The 15,471-nt window shown below is 46.2% G+C and overlaps 1 protein-coding gene across 1 annotated transcript in view; it reads right to left on the bottom strand.

Moving 5' to 3' along the window:
• PLXNA4 (plexin A4) overlaps positions 1-15,471 on the bottom strand; it is a 507,966-nt gene that overhangs the window by 52,852 nt on the left and 439,643 nt on the right. Inside the window, exons 17-21 of the mRNA XM_036400402.2 lie at positions 12,199-12,292; positions 10,770-11,009; positions 9,688-9,834; positions 4,168-4,402; positions 3,575-3,717 (exon numbers count right to left, since the gene is read on the bottom strand). Coding sequence (XP_036256295.1) covers positions 3,575-3,717; positions 4,168-4,402; positions 9,688-9,834; positions 10,770-11,009; positions 12,199-12,292 — 859 coding nt within the window. The remainder of the gene's footprint in view (positions 1-3,574; positions 3,718-4,167; positions 4,403-9,687; positions 9,835-10,769; positions 11,010-12,198; positions 12,293-15,471) is intronic.

The following is a 15,471-nucleotide window of genomic DNA, read 5'->3' as shown; positions in this document are numbered from 1 at the left end:
ATTGTTTCCATGGGCTAAAATCAAAGGCACAGGTGTTTGTGACTCTGTGCCAAAGTCTCTGAGCCCCCTGCCAGGGTCTGGAATCACCCAGGGCAGCCAGAAGAATGTCCTGGGTTCTCACAGGAGTTTTTCCCTTTCCCTCATTTTCCCACTGTCAAATGTCCTGTTGTTACTCTCTCTCTGCTCTCATTCCTCTAGCTCCACAGCTAAGGAAAGATAAGATAGGAATCCATACATCATTAAAGATTAGGAAGTCTGAGAAGACTCCCAGCCACATCCAGATGATTTTTCCAGTCCTGTGTTCCCCTCTCTGATCAGTACATCTGAGGCAGCAGCTCTCTGGCCACAGAGAGAAACACAACTTTCCCAGGCATTGTTGTGGGAAAGGCTGTGAGAGGAGCAGAGAAAAGAATGAGAAACAATTCTTATCTTCACTTGCTGCAACCTGGTATTGTGAACGTGTGGAATGTGTTATGGAGATTTGTTTACCAAAGGGGGGTTTCTTAATTAGCCAATGGTGATGGTGTTTTAATTAGAGGACAAATTAGGTCTACCTGTAGTGAACGAGGGTATAAAAGTATGGGTTTCTTAATAAAGATTATTATGGTCAGCCTTCTGAAATGCATGGGGTCTATGCTGATTATTACCCAGCCAGAGGCCCTGCTTGTGTTCAAATGCCAAATTTGGGTGATTATTAATTCATATATGCCTTAGTGACATGTGTTGCTCTGTGGTGAGACCCTCCAGCTTCCAAGAAAGGTTTTCAAGGGCTATCAATACATCCAAAAGGGATTTCTGGTGCCTAAATGTGTCACCATGCCACGTTATATTTTTATTTAAGTCAGACTGAAGTCTTATTCTGATTTCATCCAAGACTTCTTTCTCATTCCTGAAAGAATCCTGCTTGCAGAAGTTTGGGGTTCAGCTTTAGGGAGCTGAGAGAGGCAGAAAGAGAGCGAATGGGAGAGAGAGCCCAGGGTGAGGTTTTGAGAAGATGAAGAGAGGCAGTGAGGCCGTGGCTGAGACGGTGACCATGGAACTGGGCCTTGGTGTGAAGAGCAAGGCAGGTGAATGTGAGAGGACAAACTGAGCTCCAGCAGAACCCCTGGGCTTGGGAGCTGAGGTGTTTTGGAGACAGAGTGAGTGATAAGTCTCGTATTTCTCAGCTGTGAGAGGCTGATGAACTCATTTTTATATAGAACAATTTAGAACCTCAGTGCTGGACCTTGGGCTCCACAGAGGTCTTTTTGATCCTTCTGGCTCCAGGCAAAGATGGAAACTAAACAGAGAACCCCAAACTCATCCCTCTACTTGCTGAAGCTCTTCTAGCCCTTGAAAACCTTTCTTGGAAGCTGGAGAGTCTCACCCCAGAGCAACACATGTCACCAAGGCATATGTGAATTAATAACCACCCAAATTTGGCACTTTAATTCAAAAGAAGTTGGCTTGCTTAAACTGCCAAGCAATGCAAGGCCCTTATAGAGTTGTTACTTTTTAATTCTGGAAATTAGAGTTCTGAACTCTTTTTGCATCCAACAAATAAATTACTTCCTAAATAGATTGAGGCAACCAACCAACCAACAAACCACCACCACCCATCCCGCCAATAATTATTTTTAACTCACTCGCTTGAACATTTAATATTGTCTATCCCAGGGTTATTATGGAGAATTAAAACAAAATAACAAGAAAAGTATTTTGTGCTGCATCTGGAAGCAGTTAATTAGCAAATGAACTGGAAATAAATAAGACCTCACTGTGGGATCTGTGCTGGGGCCTTTTGCAATAAACAGCAATTCCTTCTGGGTGCTTCAGAGAAGGGAGCAGAATGGGAGCTTGCCCTCACATTGGTAGCCAAAGATGCTGACACTGAGAGAGCTGGTGAAGCTTTACAAAGGATTAAGGGGAAAAAAAAAAAAAAAAACAACAAATGGAATGAAAGGAAGAAGAGATCAAAGGTGTTGGATTGAAACATTAGCTCAGTGTGTATCTACATAGGGGAGAATCCGTGCTAAGGCCTCTGCAGGGGTCAGATGCTGTTCTGTGGATGGGGTTAATGAATGTAGGGATGGAAATTGGCTGTGGAGATGATGGAAGTGTTTGTGTGTGTGCGCACATGTGTGAGAGAGAGGTTCAGCCCCCCTCGTTCCTCCTTTGTTGGATCTGCTCATCCTGAGGGAAAGCAGCTGGATGCCACTCAACCTGCACTCCAAATCTGTATGGTAGCTACGTGTAACTCAGCCTCCTGCCCAGTCCCACAAGCCCTCCTTGCTGACAGATCAGGTTTTTTAATGTCTCTCTCCACACAGTCGGATGAATTTTGGCTCTTCCCCGTGGCAGGAGCAAAGCCGAGCAGGCATCTCCGATTACACAGCCAGCCAAGCGTGGGCCTGCCTGTGCCAGCTCCTGCTCCTCCTTCCTGCCAACCAAGCCCAGGCCTGGCCTCCAGCAATCTCCCAGGCCCATGCCAGAACCTCTCTGGAGCTCAGAGCCTGCCAAAGGCTTTGCAGAGAGCTCAGCCAATACCTTGGCCATGGTGTGGCTCCTGATTCTCCAGCCCAGGTATTCCTAGAGCAGAGCCTGTCCATCTGCCAGAGCCTGGAGCAGATTTTAGCCTGGCAGAACTCACCTGGGCTCCCATCAAGCTCCTGTCACCACTCAGGTGATACAGGATCTGTGTAGACCCCAAGATTTGTGGACAATATCTCACAAATCTCCATCCAGAGCGTTGGGGCGGAGGAGGAAGATGTGGGCAGGGTATGGACAGACTGACACTGTGGTTTTCTGACCTCACTGCAAACCAGAATGCAGCAAAGGCGAACCTCAGTGGCAGGGGGTTATTTTTAAAGGGGTGGGTTATTTTTATAGGGGTTGCCACAAAGAAAACCTGGCCTCATAGTAGTGTGAGGGTCATGAAAAGCTGAATGACACAGGCAAACATGCTCCTCTGTCATACAACAGGTTTTCCTTGCCCCTGCATGGCAGAAAATATTAAATCCAGTCTAAAACTCAAGCCACAGAAGAGTTAAGACCAAAGAGAAGCTTAATTGAGTAGACCTATGATTTATGAGTTTTCCAAATAAGTGAGTGATCAGACAGAATTTAGCAGGTAACAAGTGACAGGATGAGAGGAAACGGCCTTAAAGTTGTGCCAGGGGAGGTTTAGATTGGAAATTGGAAAAAATTTCTTAATTGAAAGGATGATGTGATGGTGGAACAAACTGTCCAGGGGAGTTGTGGGATCACAATCCCTAGATGTTTTCAAAAAGTGTGTGGATGTCACACAGGGGGACATGGTTTAGTGATGGAATTGGCAGCATTGGGTTGATGATTGGAATTGATGGTCTTAGAGGTCTTTTAAAACCTAAATGATTTTATGATCTAATATGATCTAAGATAACAGCAAACGTTTCCTCTTTCAACCCAGATTTTTAATGAAGACCTGTTTCACACCTTGTAGGACACAGCATAATTAAGTCATCACATCCCCACCACTGAAACAGAATCTCTGGCATTCAGGACTGAACAGGGAGGCATGAGAGGAGCTAGAAGCAGGAAATGTTGTTTGTTTTACCTCCAAATCCCTCAGGACTGGATGATCTTCAATGCCAGGGAAAAGGACTCTCATCGTGTAGGTTCGGTAGTCAAGGAAAGGGATCCCAGCTCCATCCAGGTCACTTGTCAGCTCATGGATGTCTGTCTGCAGCTCTGCAAAGGCTGGCACAAAACCAGAACAACTCAGGGAGCAGTGAAAATCCAGATCAGCCTCACCAGAATGGGAAAAACCCCTGACCCTCATGAATGAGAATAAGGAATAAGGCAACATGTGGAGAGGAAGAAGGTGGACGAGAGCAGGGTCACTTTTCTCACCACACAGCCTTTCCCCAGGGATGTGTGCCAAGGCTTTCTGTGGATTTTGAATTATCAAATCCAGTTAGGAGAGGATTGGGTGAGAGAAAGTCTGAACTTTCCTGAACTCTGGGAGAGGGTGGACAAAGTCTGAACTAAGGGAAAACAGGGAAAGTCAGATTAGATCCAGGCTTGAGCTGCACCCACAGGGTTCAACACCGTAGCTCAACACCGTGGTATTTTGTCTCAAAGCTTTATGACTGGATGTCTCCCTTCTCCCAACACTGACACAGTGTCATCCTGCCTCCCTCACCCTACCTTCTTTGCACTCCAGGGCCACCCTGGACTCCAGGTTGTCCATCTGCATCTGCAGGCGCTTGAGGGTGAGGTCGCTCTCCCTGGACTTGCGCTTGTAGGCGATCAGCACGGCCACGATGAAGATGATGAGCAGCCCGCCGGCCACCGCGATGCTGACGATGGCTGGCAAGCTGAGAGGGCTGTCTGGGGAGATGTAGACCATCCCTGGGGAGAACTCCATCCCTCCTACACGAGCCTAGAGGGAAAGCAGCAAAGAGACTGTCAAACTGAGCAGGAGCACAGAGGAGCTCTGTCATCGTCCTGGCCGAGGGTGAATGGTGACCGCCCCTTGTCTCCCAAGCCAAAAAGGGGAGGTATCTGGATATGGAACAGCTTGAAAACACTTGAAATGATAGAATCACCTCTGTTGGCAGTCACCATGAACCCAGCCACCAAAGGATTTATGGTGAGATAAGTCACGAGTAACAATTTCTCCAAATCAGTTTGGATTTCATTCTGGATTTTTCATTCCCCATCCTGATGTGTTGGGTGGAGCACTGATGTCACTCAGGCCCAAAATACACACAGAAAACAGAGCTTGAGGTATGGTCTGATGGGTCCTAACCCCACAATGGGGCAGAGGAGAGCTGACTCATTGAGTACAGTGGGACTGCAGAAATCAGAGTCACTATTTTCTTTTGACTCTCCCACCAGATAAAACTGTACTTGGAAGCCTCTGGGATAGTGAAAATCCACCACAAACTCCACAAAGCCTGGCCCATTCTCTTTACAGCCCCTGTCTTAGCTGTACGTTGTCAGGATGACTGCAGATGTTCACCAGTAGGAGTTGAACACAGCTTTTTGTTCTCCATCTACTTCCAGAGGTTCCCAGAGCTGCTTCCAGCCTCTGGAAGAAGCTGCTGTGAAAGGGCCTTGGTTTTAACAACCAGAAAGAAACCCTGCAAGCACTCCTGTTCTGAGCAAAATGTTCTGCTGAAGCAAGTCCCTTAGAGGCCTTTTTTACAACATGAACACCACTCCCAGCAGGAATCCCACAGGACACCACTGGCTTTAGGCTACTACAAGGCTGTTCAAAGCTATTTGAAGAGTAGGCAAAGCTTGAGTGGTGGGAGAAAAGCTGTTCTGGCTGGACTGAAGTATAAAAAGGCTTCTAGGGCTGTGTTGTGGTTTGGGAATGCTGGTTGTAGGTCAGCAGAAAGCTGGGAAGGTGCCATGCAAAGAGCTTGAAGGATGATGAGCTCCATCACGTCACAGAGAGGCACAGCTGGCCCTGCACAAAGGGCAAACTCTTATTGCCAGGCAGCAATGCAATTAAGACCCCAGGAATGACTGTTTCCTGCTCCCATTGCACCTGGGATCACTGCAGTGTGGAATTAAACTGTTTTCTTCCCCCGTTGTGAGGAGCTCTCCCTCACCTTTCCTCACGTTTCTCCCCCACACCCCAGCCTGGTGTTCAGCCTTGTCCTGCATCCCACTGGCTCTCAGTTCATCTCCAGCCTGCCTGCATTTACTAATCCCAGGGCTTCCTCCATCTCAGCTCAGGCACCTACTCAGGTTTCCTCTCTAGGCTGCAGAGGAAGAAAGAAACTGGCCCAGCTGGAGCCAGCAGAAGGGACTACATGGCAGAATCATGAATTAATGAATTTTCCCAGGTGCTCTCCACCCCAACCCTTTCTGGGGACATGAATCTCAGTGACTTTGTCATCTCCTAGAAGTTACTGCAGCCCCAGTTGCAGTCTCAAGGAAGAAGGTTGTTTTGCTTTACCACCAGGTGTAGGCTGCTCCTCAATGGCCAAAGAGACACAACTACAATCCTTATGTCATGGAAAAGAGCAAAATGAATGTCTGAAAACAGATGATTTCCATCCATCCCTCTCATGCCATTTTGGGAGGGGGTCTGGAGAGATGAAATATCCACAATGAAAAAAAGAACTAATCCTAAACTCATCTGTTCAGGTCACAGTTTCAAAATGACCAATTGCTACCATGACACTGATGGCTTGCAGAGCATTTTCAGTGATGAAGGAACCTCAGGCATACAGCTGGGATGCAGCAGTAATGAGTTTTCCCATCTATTTCAAGATACAAGGCCCAAGATCCAACTCACTTATAAATCCTGAGGTTTGTTGTTGGAATGTGGCCTGCTCAACTGAGAAGGCAAACTGCCAAAATCACGTCCTAATCCATGCACTGGAAGTTGCTCCCTTTTGCCCTAGACCACTGTCCCAAAATTTTCTCACAGCGCACACGCTTTCCTGTCACGCTGTCAGTGGATCAATAAATTGCTTAATTCTTTTTCATTTTCTCTTTCTCCAATCCCTGCAGTCAGACGAGTCCATTCAAGGAATATCAGACAAAACTCAAACAATCCCAATCCCAAATCCCAGTGCAGATCCATCCTCAAAGCTGGAAGAACAGCCCCTCTCCACGGGTGGGATTTCTCTCACCAAATATTCCGCGTGCACATCCGAGTTTGACACTGCAGCATGATTCCAGAGCCAACAAAGAGAAAAAACACTTTCAGGATGTGATTTATGTGAGCTGCTCCTGACACCTTTGACATTGGGATGAGGCGTTTCATTCAGTGGAAGTTCCCATTTCTCTCCATTCATGACAAGGGGATCTAAGCTCCAAAAAAGCAGGTGTTCAAAGTCAGGCCCAGCGTGTTCCCCTTCAAAGGTGGTTTCATCACTGGGAAGGTCTCACAATCCACAAGTGAAGCTGCCGTGATCTGAGGGAATCTGGCTCTTGAAGAAGAAAGTTCTACGAGGCTGCAGTGTTATTGTGAGCTTTTAAAAGAAACACAAGAAAATATGCGCATACAGCTGTCCTTTACTTCTTAATCCACCAAGTGATTCTGGAGGAAGCTCTTTTTACCTTCCAGAAGACCGCCCATGAACTCACCAAGGAGCAACAAGCCGCCCATTTTTAAAGACTATGAATCATGAATTTGTCCTGAATTAGACTAAATGTTCTAAATGGGCTCTGTCAGAGCCTGGCTTTCTCCAACGAAGTCCGAGTGGCCACCTATAGGAGTTCAGGAGTTCTGAAGGAGTGTCTTTCCTGGTGCAAATAAAATCATCCCTCTAAGAATGAAATGAATCATGCCCTGACCTTCAGCTGCTGCATTTGACCATATCTCCATTCATTATAAAGAGTCTGGTGTACTTTCCAGGCTGTGTCAGAAACCAGCAACCCTTCAAATATGCTCCACATCTTCCCTGCAGACCTTCTCTGGCATAGCCACTTCTGGATCTTTCTCACATATCTTTCTTTTCCTTGGAAAAACTTGCCTCTGAGTTTTAGTCAGTCTTGTTTTTAACCATCACCCAGGCCTTTTATTCCTTGATATGTTTTTTTCAAATACTTAACTCTGTCATTGTGTAAAAGACAGCTCAAAATCAGACAGCTCAAAAGAAGACAGATAAAAAGCATGCTGACATCAACGTGTGTCATTGCCACTGCCCCTTCACTTAGAAATAATCTCTGTGTTGCACCAGTTGATTCATTCCCATGGCTCCCTCTCAGCTCGTGGCCACCTCACTTTGCAAGAAATGGTTTGTTAAACAATTTCCTCAAGGTCAGAGAGTAAATCTTTGGCAAAATCGAGAGGAGGGCATCAGAGAGATGATTTGATGCCTAGAACAGAGGCTGGGCAGAGTTCCAGAATAAAGCAGGGATTTATGAAAGGATCTCCTCCATGGATGCACCTTGGGCAGCACAAGAGCCCAGCCAGGGCTGCACTCAAGATGAACCAAAATGGCCCCAAAATGCACCAGCGCTCCCGGGGTCTCTCCCTGGGATCAGTTCTGCTCCATTTGCATCTTGCAGTTCATTGTCCCATTCCAGCTTCAGCCCCTGCAGTCCCACCCTGCTTGTTTTTCTCTCTCCAGCCCACGGGGTTTGTGCTCTTGGGCTGAGATTTGGGTCATTTGTCCTTGGTGCCCAGCTGGAGCAGGAATTGTTTTGTCTCCCTGCTCTGTGCACAGAGCTCACCATCCCATAATATGGAGCTCAGACCCACACATTAAAGCAGCACAGAATGGGAAAAATATAAAAGCTAAACCTGAGGCATCAGTTTGTGTGAAACATGGTCCCAGCCTGAGCAGCAGAGATGCTGTGCCATGCTGGAGGAGGCATTTTCCAGCCCTGGTTCCAGATGCAAAGTCCATCTTTGAGCACCTCCATCATCTTCCCAGTTTCCCAGCAGTCCAGCATCCTCAAAAAAGGACTGTTTTTTAATCTTTGCTTCACTTAAACTGTCCAAAGCTGCAGGAGCAGGGGAGTCTTCCCAATTAGTGCAGCCTGGCCAGATGTCCATCATCCAGGATCCCCAGGGGTTGATTATTGCTCACCTGGCTTTGAGTTTTGTCTCCCCAGGATTGGCTTTGTCTGTCTCTGACTAACCATATGTTTAATCATATCCATGAAAATGACAGGGAACATTTATTGCCATGCTCAAAAGCTTTGGTTTTCACACAGAGAAAATCTCTCAGTTCATTATTGCTCTTCTTGGAGAGTCTTAATGTGCTTTGCAATGAATCGAGAGTCATGGTGTATTTGCATGGCTGGAGAGGATTATTGCCTCTATTTTCCAGATGACAAACTTTGGCACAGAGAAGTTAAGTAGCCACTGCAAGGGATCCCATCAGCAGCCACAAACAAGACCCAAAATGGTCATCATGAGCTCTGCTTCCTTAAAAGTTCCCAGAAAAATCTTTTTAAAGATCAAACTCTCTGAGTCTCACTGAAATAAATAAATTAATATGTGACAGATACAGCTTTGGGAGGCACAACAGAAGAACAGTTGTTCACAAGGAATGAGAAACACTGATGTCAGTTGTCAGCTTTTGTTGTTCCCACCCACAGCTTGGTACAACTCCAGGCTGTTTGCTGATATGATGTTTATCAAGCACCAGCATCAAGGAATTCAAATTATTGAAAGTAAAAAAAGGAGTAAATAAATAAACGGTGAGAGGAGGAGAAGCTCCCTCTGATGTAATCACCAGGTCCATTCTTCATTCAGGAAGGATTTGTAGGAGCACACTGAGTCTTATAGAAGTCAAAACTCTGAAGTCCAGTCACACTATTGTCCACATGCTGCTTTTTTTTTTTTTTCTCTCTTACATAAAGGCAAATTTTAGTCACCATCCTGTCAACAAAGTGATGGGGACTGTGCTGAATTTAACAATTTCATGTAGGAACATGTTAAACGTGATCTCACATGAGAATCCAGGGTTCATACAGCCCATACAAAAACAGAAGAGAGGCAAACTCTCCTACTGGGATTTGATCATGAAAGGTGTCTCACTGTCCACAAAGACCTCCAGGTCACTTTTCCACTGCTCTACTTCTCCAAGCTACCCTTGATGAGAATATTACACCAAAAAGGGACCCTGATGTTTCTGGGAACTCAAACAGTGATGCAAACCCCTTGGAGCCCTCTGCCAGCTCTGCAGCTCTGCTGTGCCCTCCCAGGCCACCCAGGGAGAAGGGGCTGGGGGTTGAGGCATCACTTACCATCACCTTGTGCCTCCCAATGAGGTTTGGGGACTCACAGAGCAGCTGCACGTCTGACACGGTCACCGCACAGGGCTTCTCCCCCACCAGCACGGTGTAGTTCAGCCTGGCATTGCCTCCTGCCACAGGTGGGATCAGATTCCTGCCCTGCACAGAAAGGAACATCACACTCCAAAATAACCAAATAAATGTCAGCAAAGAGCTTTCTTTCCCCCTCCGGTTCATTCTTGGGATACAAGTGTTGATATTGCATTTGATAGGTGTGGATGGCTGGGCACTAACACTGCTCCAGGCCAGGTTGGATGGATGGGGCTTGGAGCAGCTTGGTCTAATGGAAAGTGTCCCTGCCCATGGCAGGGGGTTGGAATGAGATGGTCTTTAAGGTCCCTTCCAAGCTAAATATGATTCCATTATGACATTTGTAGCTCGCCATTTGCTCACACAGAGAGGAAAAGGCAATTTAGAAACTCACGCAGAGAGCAGCATGAGTGGCCACAGACTCAAAGCAGTCACAACGGCCTGTCCTGCTCCTCCCTCTCTGCAGCTGAGTGGGAAATGCTCCATCTAAGTCCTGCACAATAAAGCCCTCACTAAACATAGGCAGGCAAGCAAGGCAGACCCCTTTCCAAACATGCAAAAAGCATCCGCAGGTAAAATAACTTCTTTGCATATTCACTGAGTAAAAATAGTGATACAGGATGCTGCATCATAAAATTCCTTCTCTGTACTGCTGTGAAGTTTCCAGAAACTGTAAGGGACTGATTCGGGTTAAAACAAGGGGGAGAGGAAGGTCTTGAATGAACAAGAAATGAAACAGAGTTGAGTATTTCACTATCAGCCACATTGCAAGGGTAGAAGATGTTTTCTGGTGAACAGCAGTGGGTACAAATTTAAGCTGCACATGGGAGTTTATAATTTTTAGTTATGAGTATGGGAAGTGCTTGGTGCTTGCTGATGGTGACTCTGATGTTGTTGGAATGGAAGAAATTTCTGGGGTGCAATCAGGATGATTTATGGGGCGGCTGGCAGGCACAGAGAGGCAAGAAGCAGAATTTCAGTCCAGTCCTTGGTGCCCATCTCACCTTCAGGATGATGGGACTTCCAGGCTTCAGCTCCAGGATCCCTGAGGGATTGAAAACCTCGAAGATAGGGTTGGGGTAGTAGGTGAAGTTGGTTTTGTTGAGGATCAGCAGGGACTGCACATTGTCAAGGATGAAGCCAAACTCCTCCGGGCGCTCGGCGAGCTCAGACTGGTGATTGGGGTCCACAGCCAGAGCTGGGGCCTGGCAGGTCATCTCTGTGCTGTTCTGCACCTCACAGTTCTGGGGAAAGAGACACAAAATATTAATGGGAATAGGGACCCTGGCAGGTCATCTCTGTGCTGTTCTGCACCTCACAGTTCTGGGGAAAGACACCCAAAATGTTTATGGGAATAGGGACCCTGGCAGGTCATTGCTGTGCTGTTCTGCACCTCACAGTTCTGGGGAAAGACACCCAAAATGTTTACGGGAAATAGGGACCCTGGCAGGTCATTGCTGTGCTGTTCTGCACCTCACAGTTCTGGGGAAAGACACCCAAAATGTTTATGGGAATAGGGACCCTGGCAGGTCATTGCTGTGCTGTTCTGCACCTCACAGTTCTGGGGAAAGACACCCAAAATGTTTACGGGAAATAGGGACCCTGGCAGGTCATTGCTGTGCTGTTCTGCACCTCACAGTTCTGGGAAAAAGAAACCCAAACCAAGGAGTCTTTAGGGAAATAGGGATCCTGGAGATCATCTCTGTGCTGTTCTGCACCTCACAGTTCTGGGGGAAAAGAGACCAAAACCAAGGAGTGTTTATGGGAAATGCCCCCACCCTTCCTGGTGGGCAGATGGCTCTCAGGGAGAGGGAGGAGAATGGGTTATTCTTATTCCCCAACACACAATCAAGGCTGGGCAGGGGTTAGGAAAGCCTTGCTGGGGCAGGTGTGTGGAGCAGTTTGCACTTCAACAGGGCCTCCTGTGCCTCTGGAGAGAGAGCTCAGCCTCTCTTGCCAGTGTCAGCATCTTCCCCTGACTTTGTTTCCTTCTGGAAATAGAAGATTCTTCCCTTGAAGAAGATTTTTTGCACAGCACAGATTAGTCAAAACCTCACTACCTCCTTCCAATTAGGTCTCACACTCTGGCTGTTTTTCCACAAGTGTTTGTGCAGTGCATGCTCAGTTGTGCTCAGGATTCCAGTTTGGATATCAGGTTACCTGAAATGAATCCCAGCAAGCTGGAGAAGCAAAGACAAAGGTGAAGGTCTCAGGAGACCCTGAAGTTTGGTTCCAGCCCTGCCAAAAACCTTCTTTTTGTGCGTGTGTCCTTCAGGGATGGGGTAATATTTCTGGAAACAAACCATGCCTTCTTTTTTGGGCTGCAATAGGAGATTTCAAGCTCCAGAGGTGTCAGCCAGCCCCTGTCCCCAGCGTGGCATGTCCCCTCCTATTGGAATATTACCAATATTCCAGCTCTGCAGTCATACTCACATTGACATGCTCCTTTCCACCGTGCTTTGCTCGGATCTGGGGGTTTTGGATGAGGTCCAGGTGAGTTCCCCACACAGCAATGGGAGTGTTGCCACTGGAGAATAAGAAATGGAATTAAAGAATGAACCCAGGTGATGGATGTCAGAACCCATCACACCAGGAATGGGTGATCTGTGTTCCTAAATGTTGGTTGCAAAGTGTCTGACCACGTCTCGTGGTCCTGTAAAGAGGGAAGGAAGAACAAAACAAGTTTGCATTCATTCATAAGGGGAGAAATAAGTTGTTGGGAAGAATGAAAGTTTGACAAGAAAGTCTCACAGAGATGTGTGCTTGGCAGAAAGATTTTTAAATGTGGAGTCTGATGAAGGAATAGAGATGGAAGCAAGTTTTGATATAGAAGAAAAGAATTGCTGAGCCAGTCTCACTGGATAACCAAGGAGGCAAAGGCTGTGTTAGTTAGAAGGGGTTTTTATGGCTTAGAGCAAAGGATAAACCCACCCCAAACAAGAAGATGTTTTTACCAAGCACAAAGAGAGCACAGGCAAACAAGGCAGCAAATGGTGCAAGTAGGAAAAAAGTCTCAGAATTTTCCACTGCAAGAAAACTGAAAAACAACTTCTAGCTTAAACTGTAATGTACTAACTTTGAGTGATTGGAGAACAGTAACATGAATATGGTAATTACAGTAGTTATGACAGGCTGTAGATAACAGTTCAGGTATAGATTGGTTCTACTGTATGAAGATGCTCAGCAAAGAAAAGTCTCTAATGCACTGTAACCAAACCCAAAGGGTCTTCAGGGCTGCCTGCAGCTGGAGCTGACAGCTGTGGGCACAGCTCTGTCACCCACAGCCCTGGGCTGCTGTGACACCTTGGATACAATAAACTGCATTTTGGATACAATAAACTGCATTTTGGAGAGCTGCTTGGAGTCCCACATCCCTCATGTAGGCTCTTACAATAAGTGAAGGAAAACGCTTGCTGAAACTGCCATATCAGGCAGCCTCTGGGTATCGATGCAGGGCTGGTACAGCAGGAGGTGGGGGCAGAGTGATCCAGGGCTGAAAGGAGAAGAGATGTCCAAGAAAGCAAAACCTTCCCCTGTCAGGGCTCACACAGCCAGGACAGGAGGAGGAAATGCCATCAGCACACAGCCCCATCTCTGAGGGTTTCCCAGGGTGAGTAGTGCTCTCAGCAGTTTCAGCACCTGCCTCTATAACTCCCTTTGGACACTGTCCAGGATGCAGTTTATTTCCTGCTGGGAAGGGGAGGCCATGTGGAAATCAATGGGGTTGTGAGAAGAAAGTTCAGAATCCCTTTCCTGCCCCCAGGTAAAGCTGCACATACAGGAAAGGTGAAGCATGTGCATTATAAATGAGAAAACACCAGAGAATAAACACCCTGGGAGGAAGAAGGCAACAAATCTCCCCCGTTTCTGACCTTTGTTTGCAGTGCTCCTGATTTATCTTCCATTATTAATCAGCTGGGGAGGCAGGAGTGAATGCAAACACTCACAGGAGAGCTGCCAGGTCTGGGTGAGCTCTGCTCCAGCCCCTGCAGTGGCACCCACACTGATGAACCAAACACTTTTGGGGTTCATCCAGAGAGAATTGGCACAACCACATCTCTCAGCAGATGTCTGGAGACACTTCTCTGGGAGGCTCCTCGTGGTCTTTCACTCAAGGGCTGGACTGGTCCATGGTTAGGGCAATATTTGACCTTGAGCTCTGCAGAGTATCTCAAGTTTTTTTCTCTCTGAAATATCAACTATAATGGGAAATTTTACAGTGCAAACCCACGTTTTGTTGTTTCCATAAGATCTGGATGAGTTTTTTTGAATGCACAAGGGATCCTGATGAAGTCACACATCTGCTTACAATAGACCTTCCCTGCTTTACAGAAAAAAATATCCTCTCTCCAAAATTCAGCTTCCCTGTAAAGATTCCTGACATCATCCAGAGAGAATTCTTCAAAACCCAGAAGTGTATAAACCAAATTGTTCTTTCTCCACTGTCCTGGATCTTCTGAATTTTGGCTGCGAGCCTTTATAACAATAATAAAAATACAATTTTATTGCTATTATTATATAATTTAATAATAATATAATTACGAATATAATTAATCTCTGCTGATTCAAGCTAGATGGGATTTTATATCTTTACTTGGCTGAAAGTTTTATGTGTTCCACAAAAATCCAATGTGTGAACACACCTACAGGTATGTGTGTCTATATAAAGACAAATCCTTTTATTTAATCAACCAAATCCGTACACACAGCTTTAAACCCACAAGTTAAAAATCCTCTATTTGGGTTGGAATCTGAGCTTGCAGGCTCAGACCACAGGTAATAAACACAGCCACAGCACCTGACCAGAGAGAGGGAAAGAAAAAAGGTAAAGCAGTTTTTTGTTTGCTGAAGACTTAAAATCACCCCTAAACCCTCTCTGGCTTGAAAAGAAAGGAAATAAAACTGTTTCTTGCCTTGAAAATCGCCGGCCAATGGCATTTGTGTCTGCATCTGGATGCTCAGCCAGGTGGGAGCAGAGCCTGGAGACCTGCTGCTGCCCAGCAAAATAACAGAGGTGCCAAAAGCCCTCAGAATTTAACAGTTTATTGCCCCAAAAAAACCCTGAGAGTATCATTTTCTGCCTTCAGACTCAGGTAATTGCTGGATGTAACTCAAATCAAACTCAGATCAAAAGTATTAATGGAGCTCATAAAATTTTATTTACTTGCCAGCCCAGCATGACTTTTTTTTTTTTGGCTATGGAAATAAATTAGCAGTAACCTTTTCTTTATTGTTCTGAAAAATAAAGGTTTTAAGCCAGGCTTGGTGCATGCATTCACTGGTTTTGCAAAGCTGGTTTAGTGGCAATCATCTCTCCCTGAGAGCAGCTCAGCCCCGCAGTTACAGCACCTAAAACTCTCCCTGACACCACAAACCCCCATGGGAATCCTGGATATTCCATCTTCGCTCTCCAGGGTTGTCCAACCTTTGGAGTGACTCAAAAGTGCTTAAGAAAGAGGATGAAATTGGGGAGGTCTGGTTAAAAATGCTCAAGTTGATGCTTCCTGATTTCAGATGAAGAAAGCAAAGGGGAGAGGTTGTACACAAAAAATGCTCCATCCCTGGAAATGCTCAAATAGTACCTGGAAGTGTTCAAAAGCTGTGTGGATGTGTCACTTGGGGACACATTTTGGTGGTGAATGTGACAGTGCTGGGTAAAGAATTGGAGTCAATTATCTTGGAGGTCTTTTCCAGCCTTATTAATTC

This window comes from Molothrus ater, chromosome 5, assembly GCF_012460135.2.
Source record: "Molothrus ater isolate BHLD 08-10-18 breed brown headed cowbird chromosome 5, BPBGC_Mater_1.1, whole genome shotgun sequence".
Lineage (NCBI taxonomy): Eukaryota > Metazoa > Chordata > Aves > Passeriformes > Icteridae > Molothrus > Molothrus ater.
The sequence above is the reverse complement of the archived record's forward strand: the minus strand, read 5'-3'. Positions and strand labels throughout refer to the sequence as shown.